Source organism: Oryx dammah, unplaced genomic scaffold (assembly GCF_014754425.2).
Source record: "Oryx dammah isolate SB20612 unplaced genomic scaffold, SCBI_Odam_1.1 HiC_scaffold_21, whole genome shotgun sequence".
NCBI lineage: Eukaryota > Metazoa > Chordata > Mammalia > Artiodactyla > Bovidae > Oryx > Oryx dammah.
In genome coordinates this window covers 22,458,915-22,481,499 of record NW_024070205.1, presented here as the reverse complement: position 1 = coordinate 22,481,499, position 22,585 = coordinate 22,458,915, and the positions used below count along the sequence as shown (strand labels likewise).

Genomic DNA, 22,585 nt, shown 5'->3' with positions numbered 1-22,585 from the left:
GAACAAACTTGTAAGTGGAAAAGCCTGTGTATTTTTATAGCTGTAAATCATGTGAGTGGTGCACGAAGTGAAAATACTAGAGGAACCAGAATAGGTAGACCCAAATCTGCCGCCAACATCCATGACCTTATGCAACTCGCTTATCTATTCCTAGGCTCAGTGTTCTCATCTGTTAGAAGGGGAGCCTAAAATCTGAGCAACAAAGATCGAGCACCATTTTATTATCTTTTGCTTCTTAAGCAGTAAGTATTGGTGTATTCTATTTTCTACACAAATAGAAAGTGATATCTGCTGGTGTTAAGGATAATTGTTAACAAATTAACTCTTTTGTTAATTACAATAAAATAGCAATAGGTTAGCCATATCCTTGACTTGCAATAGCTTGTTGTTGTTGTCTAGTTGCTAAATTGTCTATTTTGTGACCCCCATGGACTATAGCCAGTCAGGCTCCTCTGTCCACGGGATTCTCCAGGCAAGAACACTGGAGTGGGTTGCCGTTTCTTTTTTCAGGGAATCTTCCTGACCTAGGGGTAAGACCTGCATGTCTTGCATTGGCAGGCAGATGCTTTACCTCTGAGCCGCCTGGGCTTAGCCACGTCTTTACCTCCTCTAACACGTAACCTGCCCCCTGCACAGTATCTGTCAGTCAACTCTGGCTCCTTTGCCAAGATTTAGTACTTGAGCAGTTAATGTCCCAGATTGTGATTGTTCTGTAGACACACCTAGCATGCATGAAGATGGAGACCAGCAGGAGGAGAGAAAAGAGTCCCCATAAGTCTTCAGCTGGGTGACATCTTGATGGAGATGTGATTCTTATAAGCGCTTCCCTGGAGACCATACTGCCTACTTGTCATGTGATTTCATCTGCATTTATTTTCTCAGTTGACAAAACTGGAACCCATTGAAATCATGGCTTAATGGACAGATCTGAGCTAACATACAAAGGAAAAGTCAAGACTAATTCTACTAGTACCTTTGGGCTAAAACTTTATTATTTGTATTGGTGTAAAACTCTGTCCTGAGTTGTTGTTAAGTTGCTCATTCATGTCTGAATCTGTGACCCCATGGACTTCAGCACACCAGGCTTCCCTGTCCTTCCCCATCTTCCGGAGCTTGTATAAACTCATGTCCATTGAGTCTGTGGTGCCATTCAACCGTCTCATCCTCTGGCATCCTCTTCTCCACCTGCCTTCGATCTTTCCCAGCATCAGGGTCTTTTCTAATGAGTCAGCACTTCGCATCAGGTGGCAAAAGTTTTGAGCTTCAGTTTTAGCATCAGTGCTTTTAATGAATGTTTAGGATTGATTTCCTTTAAGATTGGCAGGTTTGATCTCCTTGCAGTCCAAGGGACTCTCAAGAGTCTTCTCCAACACCACAGTTCAAAAGCATCAGTTCTTCAGTGCTCAGCCTTCTTTATGGTCCAACTCTCACATCCATGTCTGCCTACTGGAAAAACCATAGCTTTGACTAGAAGGACCTTTGTTGGCAAAGTAATCTCTCTGCTTTTTAATATGCTGTCTAGGTTTGGCAAAGCTTTTCTTCCAAGGAACAAGTATCTTTTAATTTCATGGCTACAGTCACCATCTGCAGTGAGTTTGGAGCCCAAGAAAATAAAGTCTGTCACTGTTTCCATTGTTTCCCCATCTTTTTGCCATGAAGTGATGGGATCGGATGCCTTGATCTTTGTATTTTGAATATTGAGTTTTAAGTTAGCTTTTTCACTCTCCTCTTTCACTTTCATCAAGAGGCTATTTAGTTCCTCTTTACTTTCTGCCATAATGGTGATGTCATCTGCATATCTGAGGTTATTGATGTTTCTCCTGGAAATTTTGATTCCAGCTTGTGCTTCATCCAGCCTGGCATTTTGCACGTTATACTCTGAATATAAGTTAAATAAGCAGGGTGACAATATACAGTCTTGATGTACTTCTTTCCCAATTTTTAACCAGTCCATTGTTCCATGTCCAGTTCTAATGGTTGCTTCTTGACCTGAATACAGATTTTTCAGGAGGCAGGTAAGGTGGTCTTGTATTCCCATCTCTTTAAGAATTTTCCAGTTTGTTGTGATCAACACAGTCAAAGGTTTTAGCATAGTGGATGAGGCGGAAGTAGATGTTTTTCTGGAATTCTCTTGCTTTTTCTGTGATTCATCATGTTGGCAATTTGATGTCTGGTTCCTCTGTCTTTTCTAAAACCAACTTGAACATCTGAAAGTTCATAGTTCACATATTGCTGAAGCCTGGCTTGGAGAATTGTGAGCATTACTTTACTAGCATGTGAGATGAGTGCAATTGTGCGGTAGTTTGAGCATTCTTTGGCATTGCCTTTCTTTGGGATTGGCATGAAAACTGACCTTTTCGAGTCCTGTAGCCACTCCTGAGTTTTCCAAATTTGCTGGCTTATTGAGTGCAGCACTTTCACAGCATCATCATCATCTTTCAGGATTTGAAATAGATCAGCTGAAATTCCACCACCTACACTAACTTTGTTTGTAATGATGCTTCCTAAGGCCTGCTTGACTTTGCACTCCAAGATATCTGACTCTAGGTGAGTGATCACACCATCATGGTTACTTGGGTCATTAAGATCTTTTTGGTACAATTCTTCTGTGTATTCTTGCCACCTCTTCCTGATATGTTCTGCTCCTGTTAGGTTCATACCATTTCTGCCCTTTATTGTGCCCATCTTTGCATGAAATGTTCCCTTGGTGTCTCTAATTTTCTTGAAGAGAACTCTAGAATTTCCCATTCTATTATTTTCCTCTATCTTTTTGCGTTGGTCACTTAGGAAGGCTTTCTTATCTCTCCTTGCTATACTTTGGAACTCTGCATTCTGATGGGTATATCTTTCCTTATCTCTTTTCCCTTTCACTTCTCTTCTTTTCTCAGCTGTTTGCAAGACCGCCTCAGACAACCAATTTGCCTTTTTGCAATTCTTTTTCTTGGGGACAGTTCTGATCACCGCCTCCTGTACAGTGTTACGAACCTCCATCTATAGTTCTTTCCGTCACTCTATCAGATCTAATCCCTTGAACCTATTTCTCACTTCCACTGTATAATCATAAGGGATTCAATTTAGGTCATTCCTAAATGGCCTAGTGGTTTTCCATACTTTCTTCAAGTTAAGTCTGAATTTTGCAATAAGGAGTTCATGATCTGAGCCACAGTCAGCTCCCAGTCTTGTTTTTGCTGACTGTATAGAGCTTCTCCATCTTTGACTGCAAAGAATATAATCAATCTGATTTCGGTATTGACTATCTGGTGACGTCCATATGTAGAGTCTTCTCTTGTGTTGTTGGAAGAGGGTGTTTGCTATGACCAGTGTGTTTTCTTGGCAAAACTTTGTTAACCTTTGTCCTGCTTCATTTTGTACTCCAAGACCAAAATTGCCTATTACTCCATTTATCTCTTGACTTCCTACTTTTGCATTCCAATCCCCTATGACAAAAAAAAGGGCATCTTTTTTGTGTGTGTTAGTTCTAGAAGGTCTTGTAGATCTTCACAGAACCCATCAACTTCAGCTTCTTTGGCATTAGTGGTTGGGGCATAGACTTGGATTACTGTGATACTGAATGGTTTGCCTAGGAAATGAACAGAGATCATTCTGTCATTTTTGAAATTGCACGCAAATACTGCCTTTCATACTCTTTTGTTGACTATGAGGGCTACTCCATTTCTTCTAAAGAATTCTTGCCCACAGTAGTAGATATAATGGCCATCTGAATTAAATTTGCCCATTCCGGTCCATTTTAGTTCACTGTTTCCTAAAATGTCAGTGTTCACTGTTGCCATCTCCTGTTTGACCACTTCCAATTTATCTTGATTCATGGACCTAACATTCCAGGTTGCTATGCAATATTTTTCTTTACAGCATTGGACTTTACTTTCACCACCAGACATACCCACAACTGGGCATTGTTTCTACTTTGGCTCAGCCTCTTCATTTCTTCTGGAGCTATTTCTCTACTCTTCTCCAGTAGCATATTAGGCACCTACCGGCCTGGAGAGTTTGTCTTTCTTTCTTTTTTTTTTTTTTTTTTGCCTTTTCATGCTGTTCATGGGGTTCTCAAGGCAAGAATGCTGAAGTGGTTTGCCATTCCTTCTCCACTGCACCATGTTTTGTCAGAACTCTCAGCCATGACCTGTCCTTCTTGGGTGGCCCTACACAGCATGGCTCATAGTTTCATTGATTTAGACAAGGCTGTGGTCCGTGTGATCAGTTTGGTTAGTTTTCTGTGATTGTGGTTTTCATTCTGTCTGGCCTCTGATGTGTCAGGATAAGAGGCTTACGGAGGCTTCCTTATGGGAGGTACTGGCTTTGGGGCAAACTGAGTCTTGCTCTGATGGGTGGGCCATGCTCAGTAAATCATTAATGCAACCTTCTGCTGATGTGTGGGGCTGTGTTCCCTCCCTGACTGTGGTAGGGGTAATGGTGACCTCCTTCAAAAGGACTTATACCAGCATACCATGGCTCCCAGGACTGGTCCTGGTGTGCACAGGTTTTGTTTGTGCCCTCCAAGAGTCTGTTCCCCCAGTCCTGTGGAAGTTCTGTAATCAAGTTCCACTGGCCTTCAAAGTCATATTCCCTGGGGGTTCTCAGTCCCTTTGCTGGATCCCTAGGTTGGGGATCCAGCAAGTTGTTCTGCAGTTTGTGGGTCATCTGCCCCATGGCTCTGTGGTGGGACTATGGTGACCTCCTCCAAGAGGGCTTATGCCACGTGTAGTGCCTCCCAGATCTGCTGCAGCCAGAGCCCTGTCCCTGCCGCAGATTGCTGCTGACCTGTGCTGCTGGAGGCCACACTCAGACCCGCAGAGGCAGGTCTGACTCAGTCTCTTGTGGGGTCCCTGGGTCCTGCTGTGCGCAAGGTTTTATTTGTGCCCTCCGAGTGTCTCTGGTGGGAAGAGATTTAATTCTAAACATAATTTTGCTCCTCCTACCATTTTGTTGGGGCTTCTCCTTTGCCCTTGGGTGTGTGGTATCTTTTTTTTGGTGGGATCCAACATTCTCCTGTCGATGGTTGTTCAGCAGCTGCAGTTTTGGAGTTCTTGCAGGAGAAGATGAGCACATATCCTTCTATTTCACCATCTTGTAACCACAGTACCAGTTGTTTAGTCGCTCAATTGTGTCCAGTTGGACAGCAGCACAGCAGGCTTCCCTGTCCTTCACTATCTCCTGTAGTTTGCTCTAACTCTTGTCCATTGAGTCGGTGATGGCATCCCACCATCTCATCTTCTGTTTCCCCCTTCTGCTCCTGCCCTCAATCTTTCCCAGCATCGGGGTCTTTTCCAATGAGTCAGTTCTTCGTATCAGGTGGCCAAAGTATTGAAGCTTCAGCTTCAGCATCCGCCCTTCCAAGGAACATTCAGGCTTTATTTCCTTTAGGATTGACTGATTTGATCTCCTTGCTGTCCTGAGTAGAGTCTAAGTAAATGAAATTATTTGGCTTTCACAAGTAAATTTCTATTTTTTTCGTCAAGAAGCTGGCTTAGCTATGACTTTGATATACTCACATGTTACATGGAGTTTTACTTTCACAGCCAGTTTTAGGACAAAGTGGATACATTGAAGCATCATGAGAAAGGTGCAAATTGTTTTAAGCTGCTGAATATTAGCGGTATCAGCACAAGAGGTGAGAATCTAGATATTGAAAATTTGCTTGACAGGTTGCTATTACAAAGTTTCTAGTAATGTTACTTGTGGTCATAAACAGGAAACGGCCAAAAGCTATTCTCTTTGAGAAGCCCAATTTTTACACGGCTGTCAATGCAGCGATTATTTTGTCATTTTTTTTTTTTTAAAGGTGAAGGAACATGTTCCAGGTATTCTTTTTTTTTTTTTAAGGAAAATCTTTAAACATGTTTAAAACTTTTCTTTCTTAAAAAAAAAGGATTTTTTTTTTTCAGTCAAAATGTCTTCAGATCCTGAGAAAAACCAGTGAAATGGAAACCATATGATTCTGAGGCCAGGTTTTTCAGAAGCGCCGTCAGCACTGAATTTAGGCGTTCTTGCTGTGCTCAGCAGACCCAGCCCGGCAATCAAAACTGATTCTAAAGCTGATACTCCTATAACCAGGCAGGTTCCAGCACATTGTGAGCCCTGAAAAAGCATAATTACAAACAAAAACTGACAAGAAGCACACGTTGACTTAATATAGCTCGATTCTTTCAAAGAGCACACAGCTTTTTACACACATGCTCACACCTGTCCTTAGAAACCCTTGATTAGCGGGGGGGGGGGGGGTGTGTGGCTGCCATTCCCCGTATTATAACAGAGGCCACCAAGAGGCTCAGTGGCTAGGCCAGGACCACACGTTGTCACCAGCTCAAATTGCTGTCTCTATGAAATGCATGGAATTGATTCACCCTGTATTTTTAAAGACTACGTAAGTGCTAGAGTTTTTTTTATAAAAACAAAGACCTGGGCCTGACCTTGAGAGGTCTTTAACCTGATGAGGGGTGACGTTGCATGGCTCAGTGGAGATGATCAGATGTGGGGGAAATGATCATCATCACTGCACTCAAGAAACTGCCATACTACCTTTTTCTCATGCTGAGAATAACTGCTAGTCTTCTCCAGAAAGCACCAAGAATCCTCACAGGTATGCAGAATGGGAGAGAGGTAGGATTGTCTTTTTTTGGCTGTGCTGAGTCTTAATTGTGGTACACAGAATCTTCATTATCACAGGCGAGATCTTTAGTTGTGGCATGTGGGATCTTTTTTCTTTTTTTTTCCAGTGGCAACATGCAAACTCTTAGTTGCGGCATGTGGGATCTAGTTTTCTGAACAGGGATTGAACCCTGGCCCCCTGCAGTGGGACTGCGGAGTCTTAGCCACTGAGGGACCACCACAGAAGTCCCTCATTGTCTTTTTTGTGTCTATTAGTTTTCAATTGCTGTGTTAGGAATTACCACAACCTTAGTGACATAAAGCAATATGAATTCACTGTGTCACAGTTTCTGTGGGTTAGAAGTGCAGGTACAGGTTAACTGGGTTTTCTGCTCAGGGTCTCACAAGACTGAAACCAAAGCATCACTCAGGGCAGCAGTTCTCTTCTGGGGCTCAGAGGTCTCTTCCAGGCTCATGAGGTTGTTGGCCGAACTGGATGTCTTGAGGTGGTTCCACTGTGGTTCCCATATTCTTACTGGCTATTGACTGGGGATTGTATTTAGTTCCTGGAGGCTACCCACAGTCCCTTGCTGCATAAGCCCCATAGACCATACATAGCAGGCTGTTTGCTTTCTTCCGGGCCAGCAGGAGACCTTCTCTCAGACACTTCACTTTCTTTTGGAGGTTCATCTGATTAAGCCAGGCCTACCCAAGATACTTTTCCTTTTGCTTAACTCAAAGTCAACTGATTAGTAACCTGATCATGGGCAGAGTGTCTCATCACATTCACAGGGCCTGCCTGTACTCAACGGAGGGGATGATATGGGACATAAACAGGAGGACTCAGGAATGTTGGGGACCATTTCAGAAACCAGCATTCTGCAGTGTCCTTCCCATGTTGGTGCTTGTCCACCCTACTGTGTTTGCTGCTTTAGCCTGCTGTGTCAAGCAGCCCCAGTCCCCAGAATGTGCCTCCACCACTATGCCTTTAGAAAGAGAACAGGATTTTTTAAGAGGAACTAATCACTGATGGTAGGCAGTGTTTCAGACAATGTAACGAGTACTTGTTTTCATGTTGTCAGGACTCAGCAGAGTGTCTGGCACTTAGGAGTCCTCAATTTCTGTTTCTCATGCAATGAATGCCTAGATGATTAAATGAGAAATATTTTGGGCATCCTCATCAGATTCCATCCCATAAAAATAAATGCCTACCCCCCCTCCACGTGCAAGGCTGATTCCTCCTTTTAGTTTATAGCTCTTTCCCCACCCCCTGGTTTAAAAAGTAATGCTTGCTTATTATAAAAACACTCTTGAAAATATTTCTTCTTTCTGTGGTTTTATTTTTTATATTTAATTTTTTTAATCCATCTGGAACTAATTTCCCAATATTATGTATAAAATAATCCATCCCCTACCCATTTAATCCATGATGCTTCTATATATATATATATATATATATGCATATACACTAAGTTCTTATGTATAATAAGGTGTATTTCTGAGCTAGTTGTTCTGTTTCATTGATGTGCCCACCTACTTTGTATGTCAGTATCACCTAGTTATTGGAATTTTATTATATGTTTTAAGATCTGATAGGTCAGGTATTGCCCCACTATTCCTCCTTCAGCCCCTCTCTCCACCAGTACATTAAACACAGGTCTATCTTGCCACTCACTCTAGTACTTTTGAGAGCAAAGCGTTCTTTGGCAAAGTCTGGATGTGGAACCAGATCTAGGTTCAATAGTCTACCTTTGCAGCTTCCTAGCTCAATGCCTCTCAATCTCAGGGATATGTTAAACCGGCACTGAAGTGTTTAGAGTAGAAACTTATTGTCATAATGAACTGGAGTAACATCTAAGAACCATCCAGTACATAGTAGATGGTCAATACCTACTATCTGGAGTGGAGGAGTGACTCTGAAGGCCCAGGAACCTTTGGTTCTGTCCCTTCATCCTTATCAGCAGACATGGCAAATCTTTTTGAAAACCTCTTGTACAAATGCTGAAGCTTGGATCTCTCAGCCTCAGGTCAGCTTTTAGGCTTAGAGTATCCAGGATTAAGACTTGGCCCAGCCTCTGGGCAGCCTCTTCAGGGTTTGCATTGGTTCAAGGGAAGTCTTTTCATACTGTTCATGGGGTTCTCAAAGAAAGGCAATGCTAAAGAATGCTCAAGCTACTGCACAATTGCACTCATCTCACACACTAGTAAAGTAACGCTCAAAATTCCCCAAGCCAGGCTTCAGCAGTACGTGAACCGTGAACTTCCAGATGTTCAAGCTGGTTTTAGAAAAGGCAGAGGAACCAGAGATCAAATTGCCAACATCCGCTGGATCATCAAAAAAAGCAAGAGAGTTCCAGAAAAACATCTATTTCTGCTTTATTGAGTATGCCAAAGCCTTTGACTGTGTGGATCACAATAAACTGTGGAAAATTCTGAAAAAGATGGGAATACCAGACCACCTGACCTGCCTCTTGAGAAACCTATATGCAGGTCAGGAAGCAACAGTTAGAACTGGACATGGAAAAACAGACTGGTTCCAAATAGGAAAAGGAGTACGTCAAGGCTGTATATTGTCACTCTGCTTATTTAACTTACATCCAGAGTACATCATGAGAAATGCTGGGCTGGAAGAAGCACAAGCTGGAATCAAGATTGCTGGAAGAAATATCAATAACCTCAGATATGCAGATGACACCACCCTTATGGCAGAAAGTGAAGAGGAACTAAAAAGCCTCTTGATGAAAGTGAAAGAGGAGAGTGAAAAAGTTGGCTTAAAACTCAACATTCAGAAAATGAAGATCATGGCATCTGGTCCCATCACTTCATGGGAAATAGATGGGGAAACAGTGGAAACAGTGTCAGACTTTATTTTTTTGGGCTCCAAAATCACTGCAGATGGTGATTGCAGCCATGAAATTAAAAGACACTTACTCCTTGGAAGGAAAGTTATGACCAACCTAGATAGCATATTGAAAAGCAGAGACATTACTTTGCCAGCAAAGGTCCATCTAGTCAAGGCTATGGTTTTTCCTGTGGTCATGTATGGATGTGAGAGTTGGACTGTGAGAAAAGCTGAGCACCGAAAAATTGATGCTTTTGAACTGTGGTGTTGGAGAAGACTCTTGAGAGTCCCTTGGACTGCAGAGAGATCAGCCCTGGGTTTTCTTTGGAAGGAATGATGCTAAAGCTGAAACTCCAGTACTTTGGCTAACTCATGTGAAGAGTTGACTCATTGGAAAAGACTCTGATACTAGGTGGGATTGGGGTCAGGAGGAGAAGCAGATGACAGAGGATGAGATGGCTGGATGGCATGACCGATTTGATGGATGTGAGTCTGAGTGAACTCCAGGAGTTGGTGATGGACAGGGAGGCCTGGCGTGCTGCGATTCATGGAGTCACGAAGAGTCAGACACGACTGAGCAACTGAACTGAAGGGAAGTCTAGTGGTTGTGCTGAACTGAAGCCATTTCAGAGTGATCTGGGGGCCTGGGGTATGGGTGTGAGTAAAGTGCTGAAATCCACTTTACCTAACCTTAAAGGAAATGCCAGGGAATTAACACCCTTTGCTTCATCCCCAGGGAGCCCATCTCTAGATTGGCAGCCAGAGAAAGGCTTCAGTCCACAAATTACAGGTGTTGGGGATGGGAAGTCATTCTAGCACAGACAGAGATGGTACTGGTGAGGGGAGATGGGTGAGACTCTGACAGCATGTGCTAGACTTTGAAGGTGGAAGAGATGAATTGGATTGCAATAGCCCCCACAGTATTGGGTTAGTCCTGTGCACTTGCCCAGAAGTTTATAAAGGTGACTGGTTATCCTTAGACAAGTACAGGCACTGGAAAGCAAAGGCCCGGGGTAAGTCATAGGGAGCTAGGAGTTTTGAAGGCCAAAACTTCTTTCCTGGAACTTTCCCTCCAACTCAGAGAGGGCAGGACAGGAATACACTCTTTCATATCTTCAAGAAGCATCCCTGAAGGCCTACTGTGTGCTCTCAGGAACTAAGATAGGAGGATAGACAGCTATGACCTCAGAGAACTTCCGTACAACACAGTGAGGAGAAAGAGCGTGATGGTCATCCTCATGTTCCTGGATTTGCTCTCTGATGATGCCAATGAGGCGGTTGATTTCCCACTCTAGCTATATCCCTGCATGGCCTTCTGTGAAAGAACAGATCAGATGTTCACAGCTAGAAGTCAAAGCTGGACTATTATCTAGTCAAGCCTTTTTCTCTTCTCCTCTTTTTTTTTTTTAATAAAAAATAGTTTAATCCTACATTGTTTTTATTTTTTAATTGAAGTATGGTTGATTTACAATGTTGTGTTAGTTTCAGGTATATGGCACAGGATTCAGTTATCTATATATATGTATGTGTGTGTGTGTGTATATATATATATATAAAGTATTTTATTTATAAAGTGTGTATGTGTGTGTGTTAGTCACTCAGTCATGTCTATCTCTTTGCAACCCCATGGACTGTAGCCCACCAGGCTCCTCTGTCCATGGAATTTTCCAGGCAAGAATACTGGAGTGGGTTGCCATTCCCTTCTTCAGAGGATCTTCCTGACTTGGGGGATCGAACCCAGGTCTCCTGCACTGCAGCCAGATTCTTTACTGTCTGAACCACCAGGGAAGCCATATATAACTTTGCTGTTGATTAGTCATTCAGTCATGTCCCTTAGAGTCCACAACTCTTTGTGACCCCATGGACTGCAGCACACCAGGCTTCCCTGTCCTTCAGTATCTTCTGGGGTTTGCTCAAACTCATGTCTATTGAGCTGATGGTGCCATCCAACCATCTCATCCTCTGTTGCCCCTTTCTTTTCATGCCCTCAATCTTTCCCAGAATCAGTGTCTTTTCCAATGAGTCAGCTGTTCCCATCAGGTGGCCAAAGTATTGGAGCTTCAGCATCAGTCCTTCAGTGAATATTTAGGTTTGATTTCCTTTACGATTAACTGCTTTGATCTCCTTACTGTCCAAGGGACTCTCAAGAATTTTCTCCAGCACCACCGTTTGAAAGCATCAATTCTTTGGTGCTCAGCCTTCTTTATGGTCCAGCTCTCACATCCATACATGACTACTGGAAAAGCCATAGCTTTGACTACAGGGACCTTTATTGGCAAAGTGATGTCTCTACTTTTTAACATGCTGTCTACGTTTGTCATAGCTTCTCTTCCAAGGCGCAAAGATCTTTTAATTTCATGGCCACACTCACCATCCACAGTGATTTTGCAGCCCAAGAAAATAAAGTCTGTCACTCTTTCCATTTATTCTCCATCTATTTGCCATGAAGTGTGGGGGCCAGATGCCATGATCTTAGTTTTTTGAATGTTGAGGGGTTTTTTTAATATAAATTTATTTATTTTAACTGGAGGTTAATTACTTTACAATATTGTATTGGTTTTGCCATACATCAACATGAATCCTTCACAGGTATACACGTGTTCCCCATCCTGAATCCCCCTCCCTCCTCCCTCCCCATACCATCCCTCTGGGTTGTCCCAGTGCACCAGCCCCAAGCATCCAGTTTCATGCATCGAAGCTGGACTGAGTTTTAAGCCAGCTTTCTCACTCTCCTCTTTCACTTTCATCAAGAGGCTCTTTAGTTCCTCTTCACTTTCTGCCATTAAGGTGGTGTCATCTGCATATCTGAGGTTACTGATATTTCTCCCGGCAATCTTATTTCCAGCTCGAGCTTCATCCTTCTTGGCATTTTGCATGATGTACTCTGCATAGAAGTTAAATAAGCAGAATGACAATATACAGCCTTGACGTACTTCTTTCCCAATTTTGAACCAGTTTGTTGTTTCATGTCTAGTTCTAACTGTTGCTTTCTGACCTGCATACAGGCTTCTCAGGAGGCAGATAAGGTGGTCTGATATTCCTATATCTTTAAGAATTTTCCACAGCTTGTTGTGATCCACACAGTCAAAGGCTCTAGCATAGTCAATGAAGCAGAAGTAAATATTTTTCTGGAATTCCTTTGCTTTTTCTATGACCCACCAGATGTTGATAATTTGATCCCTGGTTCCTCTGCCTTTTCTAAATCCAGCTGGTGCATCTGGAAATTCTCGGTTCACATACTGTTGAAGCCTCGCCTGAAGGATTTTGAGCATTACCTTACTAGCGTGTGAAATGAGTGCAATTGTGCAGTAGATTGAACATTCTTTGGCATTGCCTTTCTTTGGGATTGGAATGAAAACTGACCTTTTCAAGTCCTGTGGCCACTGCTGAGTTTTCCAACTTTGCTGGCATATTGAGTATACCACTTTCATAGCATCATTTTTGAGGATTTGAAATAGCATAGCTATTTCATATATACATGTGCATGTATATATATGTATATGTATATATAATTTGTCAGATTCTTTTCTCTTATAAGTTGTTACAAAATATTGAGTACAGTTTCCTGTGCTATACGGTAGGTCCTTGTTGCTCATCTATTTTATATATAGTAGTGTGTCTATGTTAATTCCAAACTCCTAATTTATCCCACCCCCTCACCTTTCCCCTTTAGTAACCATAAGTTGTTTTCTATGTCTGTGGGTCTATTTCTGTTTTGCAAATAAGTTAATTTGTGTCTTTAATTTTTTTATCCACATATAAGTGATATATTTGTCTTTCTCTGACTTACTTCACTTTGTATGATAATATCTCCGTCCATCCGTATTGCTGCTAATGGCATGACTTCATTCTTTTTTATGATGGAGTAATATTCCACTATGTACATATACCATGTCTTCTTTATCCATTTACCTGTTAGTGGACGTTTAGTTTACTTCCATGTCTTGGTTCTTGTAAATAGTGCTTATGTGAACACTGGGGTGACTGTATCTTTTCAAATTATTGTTTTCTCTGGATATATGCCCAGGAATGGGATTGATGGATGATATGGTAACTCTGTTTTTTGTTTTATAAGGAACCTCCATACTGTTCTCCATAGTAAGCCTCTCTATTTTCTGTAAGAGATAACCCAGAGAAAGATGGTGATTTGCCCAAGTTAATCCAGCTTCATAACAGTGATGGGACTTCACTATTCTACCCACAATTCACCATCAGAAAAATGGGGTTTCTCTTTGCTTTACATCAAGCCTCTAGAGACAGCACACCGTCTATGAGTCTATCACTGGAACACAGTGAGCATTTACATTTTTGAGAGAGGAAGACAAATGTGGATGGTGTCTACATTTTTACATAGAAAACAAGGAAGCAACACACCATAAGAGTTAGTTGGACCACCTGATGTCAAAATTCTGGTTTCTTCACTTAAAAGCTGCATGAACTTAAGCTGCTTTCTTCATCTCACTATACCTTATCTTCTTATCTATAAAATGATCATGATGGTGTTGCCCATAATATTGTTTTAGACTTTTGGACTCAGAGGGAGAGGGAGGGGGTGAGATGATTTGGGAGAATGGCATTGAAACATGTATAATATCATGTAAGAATCGAATCGCCAGTCTATGTCTGATGCAGGATATGGCATGCTTGGGGCTGGTACATGGGGATGACCCAGAGAGATGTTGTGGGGAGGGTGCTGGGAGGGGGGTTCATGTTTGGGGACGCATGTACACCCGTGGTGGATTCATGTCAATGTATGGCAAAACCAATACAGAATTGTAAAGTAAAATTAAAAAAAAAGAAATGAAAGAAAGAAAAAAAAAAAGAATTACATGAAATGTACATGGACACTTAGCTCAAGGCCTAGAATGAAGGTGTATCACTAGGATGAAGGGTTTCTAGAAGGGTCCCTGCCCAGGGAGGTTTGATGTTCCCAGGCCCACAGGGTCAGACCAAGGTGTGCAACTGACATCTCCGTGTGGCCCTTTTCCAGTTCCAGGAGCCCTGGAGGAGCACACAGAGCGGAAGAGTGTGGCGAGAGAATGAAGACACCAACCGCCCGGGAGAAGCATGAGGTGGCAGTGCAGCGCTCGGTTTAGAGGGCTTCGGCCGGTGGCGGCGGCCCCATGGGCAACTCTGCTGGCACTAGGCCTCCCCGGTTGGGTGCTGACTGTCTCGGCCACGGCGGCCGCTGTGGTCCCTGAGCATCATGCCTCCACGGCCGGCCAGCCGCCCCTGGACTGGCTTCTCACCGATCGGGGTCCCTTCCACCGCGCGCAGGAGTACACGGACTTCGTGGAGCGCTACCGCCAGGGTTTCACCACCAGATACAGGATCTACAGGTGAGTGGGGCTCCCCTCCGAAGCCAGTCTGGGTCTGCACGGGTGCCAACCGCCAAGCCAGCTGGCAGACCGCAGATTGCACTAGGAGAGAGCTGAAGGAGTAGCAGGCAGGGCCAACAAGCTTGCCATGTTTTTTTTTTTTTTTTTTTTTTAAGCAAGAAGAAAACACATACAAGCTGGAAAACCTGCTGATGCCTCCTGGGGAACTTAGCAAAAGGGTTTCTATTTATAGGTTGTACTGCTTATAAATTGAGGACAAATCAGGCGGCATGGAGTCAGCATGTGGCCTGCGCTGCTGCAGGAGGTCAGAGTCAAATGCTGCAGACGGGTTTTAACTAATGGGTGAGATACGTTTCTGAGTTGTAATTACCTCGACTTGCGAATGAAGGCAGGGCAGCTCCAGTTCCTGCCTTAGAAGAGAGGGGAGCCCCCCAGGGGCAGGGAAGGGCCTGCCCTCACCCTTGTCGACACCACAGCCTCAGCTGGCCTTGTGCAAGGAAAGGGGCTGTGTCTTCCTGCCCTCTCTCTGCATGTCCCTCAGGAGCATCAGAGCTAGACAAGTGACCTACCTGGTCCATCTGACTAGGCACAAATTCCCAGCTGCTGGAGCAGCACTTGAAAAGCACAAGGTTCCCCCAAACCCTCACCTTGGGTGACTCAGTGAGCCTCAGCACTCTCTGGAGTGTATCCCTGAATTCAGCCTTGCCCTTCATCCCTGGGCTCAGTCTCTTGCTTAGTGTCAACCACTTTTCCTCTTCACATTGACTGTAGTCTTCAGATAACTCTAGGAGCTTTGCTAGAATTTTCTTTTTAATTAAAGACATTTACTTTTCAATTACAGATTCATTCCTAATGAAAGGAGTGGAGATGGAATATGAAAAAACACAAAGAGAAACAGAATCAGAAAATCACCTATTCTTTTGTCAGGTAGAGGTTGCTGTCTATAACCTGAGTGTATGCATTCTTAGTCTTACGAACATGCTAAAGGTTTCACCCTCTTTCTGGATCTAGCAGCTTACATGCCTTACGTATGTGAACTCACTTAATCTTTCTAACAATCCTCTGTGGGAAGAACAATTATTCTCCCCATTATACAGATGAGGAAATTGAGGTCCAGAGAAGTTAAAGAACTTGTCCAGGGGCACACAGCTGGTAAATGGTGAAGCCAGGATTAGCTCCCAAGCAGTCAGACTCTAAAGTCTGGGTCCTTAAATTATATTTAAAGAAATTATATTTTTCTGTGTTTTTTTTTTTTCAATATTTTTCTGTTTTTAAGTTTTTTTTTTTTAATGTTGTTTTACTTACACAGTAACCTGTTTGGGTTAATATGGAGTCTTAGAAATGAGGGTTTAACATATTCAGCACTGAGAGATTCACTTATAGGGGCCATTCTCCCGGTACATGATTCCCCACATGGCAGATACAGACAAACAGACAAGATGAGGTGTTTGAGGGGCTGGTGCTTTATGAGTGCAGGGGTATGTAGAAACAAAAGCCATTTCTCTCCCAATCTGGTCTTAGAAAGGACTGCAGTTGATACTGTCTGCTTCAGCAGCTCTGGTCCTTGCCATCCTCCACACACTATGGTGGAAATTCTCACAGGGCCACTGAGGCAGAGACCAACTCGGGCGGAGTGACTGAGCGAAGCCTGCTCCAGTGAGAGAGGTTAACTTGAATCTCAGTAAATATATAAATTAGAACTGTATCCTCCACAAATTTTCTATAAGGTAAATTCAGGGTGATGCTTCTTATCAAAGAAATTCCTTTTCCATCGCTCCAAAAAAAGAGAAAGGAAAACAGAAAATCTACCCTAGAATGCATTTAGTGGTGAATTCCTCTGGTCTAGGAAAACAAGATTTAATTCATCTCAGACTTCAGTTTACCCCCATATCTTTCAAAACACTGTTATCACCATATATATATATATATATATATATATATATATAGGGTTTTTTTTTTTTTTTCAAGTAAATGGGAACTGAAATGTCAGACTGGGAACCCCAACAGCACTATTCATGGCAAAGGACTCTGGGAACTAGAGGAGTTAGAGCACAAGTTTCCTTCTCCCTCCACGGCTGTTTCTTGCCATCAGGCCCCTGCCTCAAGCCGGGCGACCCCTGAATGCCTGGGGGGCCAGCTCTGAGCTGCCACCCCAGGAGTGTCTGGAATCACTTCTGCACCATCAACAGTTCTATCAGTTGGTAATAGTTTTTTAATCATTTAATGTGACAAGCTCTCACACTGTGCCGCTCTGTTTCTCTGGGGTCAGTTATTGCACCTGAACTTGTACTTGGGGAAACAGTAACCAGTCACTCTGACAGGAATGCAGCCTTCTGATTTGCAATCCTGTGAGGGGGCAGTGAGAGAATGGTCCCACACGGCTGCTCCAGGATCACTCTGGGAGTCCTGCTTTTAGTTATTAAGTAAGATGGTGGATCCAGGTACACAAGTGTTGTAGGGTCTGTATTATCCCCATGAGAACTCACTCTAATTCCTTCCCCTTTTGTCTGTAGTGGTGATTCCCTGAAGCAATTCAGGACCTTGCTTACTGTGACTAGAACAGGTCATGGAAAACTGGTAGAATATATATTGAGGGTCACCTCCAATGACTGCTGCTGCTGCTGCTAAGTCTCTTCAGTCATGTCCGACTCTGTGCGACCCCATAGACGGCAGCCCACCAGGCTCCCCCGTCCCTGGGATTCTCCAGGCAAGAACACTGAAGTGGGTTGCCATTCCCTTCTCCAATGCATGAAAGTGAAAAGTGAAAGTGAAGTCGCTCAATCGTGTCCAACTCCTAGTGACCCCATGGACCGCAGCCTACCAGGCTCCTCCATCCATGGGATTTTCCAGGCAAGAGTACTGGAGTGGGGTTCCATTGCCTTCTCCTCTCCAATGACTAGAAGGGCATTTTCTCTAGAAGGCCAGATGGAGAAAGAGTTTACAGAAAAGTGAAGTCGCTCAGTCGTGTCCAACTCCTAGCGACCCCATGCACTGCAGCCTGCCAGGCTTCTCTGTCCATGGGATTTTCCAGGCAAGAATAATGGAGTGGGGTGCCATTTCCAGAGAATATCAGAAATGCTCTGCACTGAGATATTGAGCCTTGAACAGAATTAGTCTTTTATTCAAATTTTTTTTTTAATTTATGTATTTGGCTGTGCTGGGGCTCAGTTGTGGCATGCAGGATCTTCATTACGTCATGCTGGTTCTTTTGTGGTGGCACACGGCCTATGGAGCAGGTGGGCTCAGTAGTTGCAGCACAAAAACTTAGTTGCTCTGAGGCATGTGAGATCTTAATTCCCCCACCAGGGATCGAACCTGAATCCCCTGCATTGCAAGGCAGATTTCTAATCCCTGGATCACCAGGGAAGTCTCTTATCCAACATTTTAAGAAAGCTTTTGGTGCTTAGAGATCATATGGTATCTGCATGTGCTTTCCATATAAGAAAGGAGGTGAACTGTGATGGGGGAAGAATAAGGCTTTCCAGTGGGGTTAGACTATTTGGTGTAGAATTTCACGAAGCTCTCTCCCATAGCAGAAGAGAGGCCCTTCTGCTCTTCTAGCTGTGTATGAGCATATCATAACAATTACACAACCAAATTCTAAGATTAAACTCCAAGTCCTACCTCTTCTTTTCATTTTTCCATCCTTATTTGGAAATCAGAGTGTTCTCTCACTTGGAGGAGATGACTGATTGTTCTAAAATAGCTCTGGCCTCTCTAACTGTGGGTCCCCAGAGATTATTGCTCTCTCCATTTAGGTTTGTATTCACGTAGGCACAGGTGCTTCAAAGTGAAGGTTCTGGAGCCAAATGACCTGAACTCTAATCCTGGAGCTGCAGCTTACTAGTTTTATAATGTTGGGATAATTATTTAATTTCTTTGTTCCTCACTTTCTTTATTTGTAAAATTGGGACAATTATAGTGCCCACTTCTAATGGACTGATGTGAAGGGGAAATTATAAGAGTTGATAGATGTAAAATACTTAGAATAGTGCTTAATAAATATTACCTATTATTAGAATATCCTCAATAAATATTAACCAATGGAAAAGTTATAATGAGATGAGAGCCATGCGTACTCTCTTTGTGATAACATCTGCTGAGGACTTAGCATTCGACAACTTACATTAGAAGGAGAAAAAAATGTTCTCGTGTTTTTTTTTTTTTTAATAAATAGAGAAGTGTTTCATGCTTCTCTGTTTTTTTAATTAATTTATTTATTTGTGGCACTACCCTACAGCATGCCGAACTTCCCCAACCAGGGATCAGACCTATGTCCCCTCCATTGCAAGCACAGAGACCCAAACAGTGGAATCACCAGGGAAGTCCCTCCTGCTTTCTTTTTAAAAGTGTATTAACTGTAATTCCTTCTCTCTCTCTCAACTGGAGAATGAATGAATCTTCTCTGGGGCACACTCTTACTGGTCTTATGGACTACCGTAAATAGCTAGCTTATTTCCAGCCTGTTTTAGAGTCCCCACAGAGAATGACCTTTCTTCCAAAGTCAGGGATAGCCAACCGAGCAGGCCTGCCTTGAGGTGTCCTACAGAAGGGAGTCAGTGGTCTCTGCCAGCTCCCTGGTCCCAGGGCTAACATGAACAGTCTCAGGATGGCACCATTATGAGAAAAGAGACAATATACATCCTTGTGAAAACTTTCTAAATAGCAGGATGGGGCTTGGCCATCTTACTCAATTTTTGGTCAGCTTTTAAATTCCATTAGCCGACCTCTCAGCAACTCCTCAAGACCTGTCAGACCAAGATCTGAGCAATCAGCCCACTTCTCAGACACTGTCTCTTAACAGGCTAGTGGTAAGAGCTGTAAGAGCAGAGATCCTGTCTCTAATTCCATTTGTGACCCCTGAATGCCCACATTTGCTCTACTCTTTAGCCCTCAGTACAATAAACATTTAAGTGATCTGCTCTCACACCAGCCCTGTGAGGCAGGTGGGGACTGTTAGGGTTCAAAGTAGTGAGTTGGACTTGTTCAAGGTCAGAGAGGTAGCCAGTCACAGCCAGAAATAACACTCAGGGCTCCTGACTTGAAGTCTCCTTCTCATAACTCTAGACCACGCCACTTCCCTTTGACTGGTAAATGCATCTTCTTCATAATGCGCAACCTAATCAGGCACCTAAATTGAGCTGATGCAAATGTAAATATGGTTTCTCGAAACACTCTAGCAGTAATGTTCCATTCTCTCTTTGCTACAAATCAAAGTAATGAGCAGTCTGGGTTTTTTTTTTTTTTTAATTTCTTTTTGTATTAAGGCTTTAATAGAGAGATAATCATGGGATTGGAAAAAATCCAAGCCGCTATGATGAAACACTTAAAACTTGGAAAGAATAAATTAAAATGAAGAGAGAAAGTTAGAAATAGTATAGAATAATGAGTGTGATATGGTGGTTGGAAGAAAAAAAACAAGGCCAGGTATAATACCAAATTATTGATCTTAGTCATTAATGCCTCCATTTCTGTCTGTCTTTCCTTTAGAAAAGAGTCTGGGGATGTGTTAGAAGTCTTTTGAGAGGACAACGAATCAAAAATTAATAGATATCTTCATTTTTAAAGGGACCTTTGTATTTTTTATCATATTCTGGGCAGAGTTTGCAAATTTTGAGAACCAAAGTAGAACAAAGCTTAAAACCAAGAGGTCGGAGTGGTACCCAAAGGTAGGCTGTGTAGAAACAGAAATGTGTTTTAGCAGGCGCATCTGGAAACATCCAATAGGACAAACTGGGATAGAATCAGATGGTGTACTGAATGACATCTGTTAAAAGAACCTTTCCACAGGCACCAGAGCAGTTATCTTAAGGAAAGATAATCTGTTTATGATTCATCAGGATGAAAAGGCTTGGCAATAGTACCTGAGAAGGAAGTGAGACATAGGCAAAAACAAATATTTTGGCCATACCGCTCCATGTATGGTCTGTGGACCAGCAGCACTGGCATTACCTGAGAGCTTGTGAAAACTGCAGAACCTCAAGTCTTGCCCCAGCCTACAAAATCAGAATATGCATTTTAGCAAGAGCCCCACATGAACCGTATAGCACTAAAGCTTGATAAGATTAAGTGCTTGGGAGATGGAGTGGAGAGTGGAGTGGCCAGGGTGGAGAAGGACAGAAGGCTTCCTGGTAAGGCAGCATCCTCCAAGATGCACTTGAGGCAGTGAGAATATTTACAGGAGATGCTACAAATAGAGTAGTAGTCATAGGAAGTTGTATTTAGGAATTATTAGTGCCAAGGCACATAAACTCATAAGAATAGATCCAAGCAGCTGGGGGAAAAGATTTTTAAAAGCAGAAAAGGCTGGAGGGCCTAGAACCAGCCTGTGGGTGCCTTGTGGGAGATGGAGAGGTGAGGAAGCAGAGAGCAGCTGTGGAAGCCATCACAGAGGGAGCACCAGAGCTGATTTATCATCCGGACCACGTCTCACGGACTAACAAACACTGATTTGAATAAACAGCGAACCCTGGGAGAGGCAGCATCTCCAATTAAGAGATCACAATCCCCATAAATAAATGGCAACCTCAGTCTGCCTGGGTAAATCCCAGTGATTTCCTAGGTGTTCATTACGGCTGCAGAGGTAGAGAAAGGTTGTGTTATCACGCAGCTGCAGGGCACCACAAGGGAAGCCCTGGTTCTCAGGCGGATGGGACAGGCAGGGAAGGAGGTGAGCTCTGCCAGAAACACTACCATCACCTGAGCAAACTGGTTGATCTCTGCCCTTCTCGCTGGGTTTCTATTTTGGCAAGGGAGTTTCTTGAGATGGAAGAAGAGAAAGAAATAGTACAAAAACTAGAGCAAAACAAAGCAAAACCAGAGGCACTGCAGAGTGATGAGCCTAGAGACTGATCACAGGTACTCTTTCTTGGTCCATAGAGGTGAAGAGTTGGGAGAGGAACAGAATGAAATGTCTAGAATCTACTTTCCTCAAGAGCTCACTGCTGGCTAAATGTACAGCTCAATATCTGACATAGACTATCTAATCTAGGCTGTAGACCCAGCCCAAGGACTTCACCCAAGGAATTTTATTCCAGAAGTGTCTGGAGGTTGAGCCCTACAAGGGCATACAAGCCCTGGAATTAGGCCTTGCAGACCCTCATCCTTGGACAGCATTTCCTCTCCATCTTAACACGGCAACATCTGGGACAAGTGGAGCCGACCTGTGTGAATGAGCAAGTGTGCTGCTCACTTGGAGAAAGGAGAAAGCACAGAAACAGACAAAGGCAATTCAAGAGCATGAGAAGCGCAGAATCCCTTCAATCTGTTTTATTGAAGGCCAACTCTGTGCTTATCCTTCCACAAGATTCTGATAATAATCCTTAGCGGGGAGGACCCAGCCCTTGATCTGGAACTCACAAGACCAGTGCATTTGGAGAACGTGCTGGATGGCTCTGCACAGAAAGGTTGAGGAAAGCTGCAATGAAGTAATGCCTTGGCTGGACTCTCATGGCTGAGTGGGAGCTCTCCGGGTGGAGAGCTTGGGGAATGTGCCGTGGACACAGAAGCAGTATAACCAAAGGTGTGGGAGCGCCAGGTGTGCTTTAGAAATGGAGCAGCCAGTTCCAGTTATCCATTGTAAATGCTGAGAAGCACGTGACTGTCCCTCCTCCACCTGTTCTGCCCCACTGCCTTATGTCTGCCATATCTTGTCCCTCCAACATGCCAAAAGGGTCTCCGAGACACTAATTTCTTTCAGGGTGCAGTTTTAAAAAGCCTCTTTCCCGAAGTGGCATGTCATTTTCCTGTATTAGCGACAAGTAAAATGAAGAAGAAGTAATTACATATCTGTAGAAGG

General features: G+C 43.3%; 1 protein-coding gene across 1 annotated transcript in view; it reads left to right on the top strand.

Moving 5' to 3' along the window:
- BRINP2 (BMP/retinoic acid inducible neural specific 2) overlaps window positions 1–22,585 on the top strand; it is a 141,269-nt gene that overhangs the window by 69,678 nt on the left and 49,006 nt on the right. Inside the window, exon 2 of the mRNA XM_040263916.1 lies at window positions 14,439–14,787. Coding sequence (XP_040119850.1) covers window positions 14,516–14,787 — 272 coding nt within the window. The 5' untranslated portion in view covers window positions 14,439–14,515. The remainder of the gene's footprint in view (window positions 1–14,438; window positions 14,788–22,585) is intronic.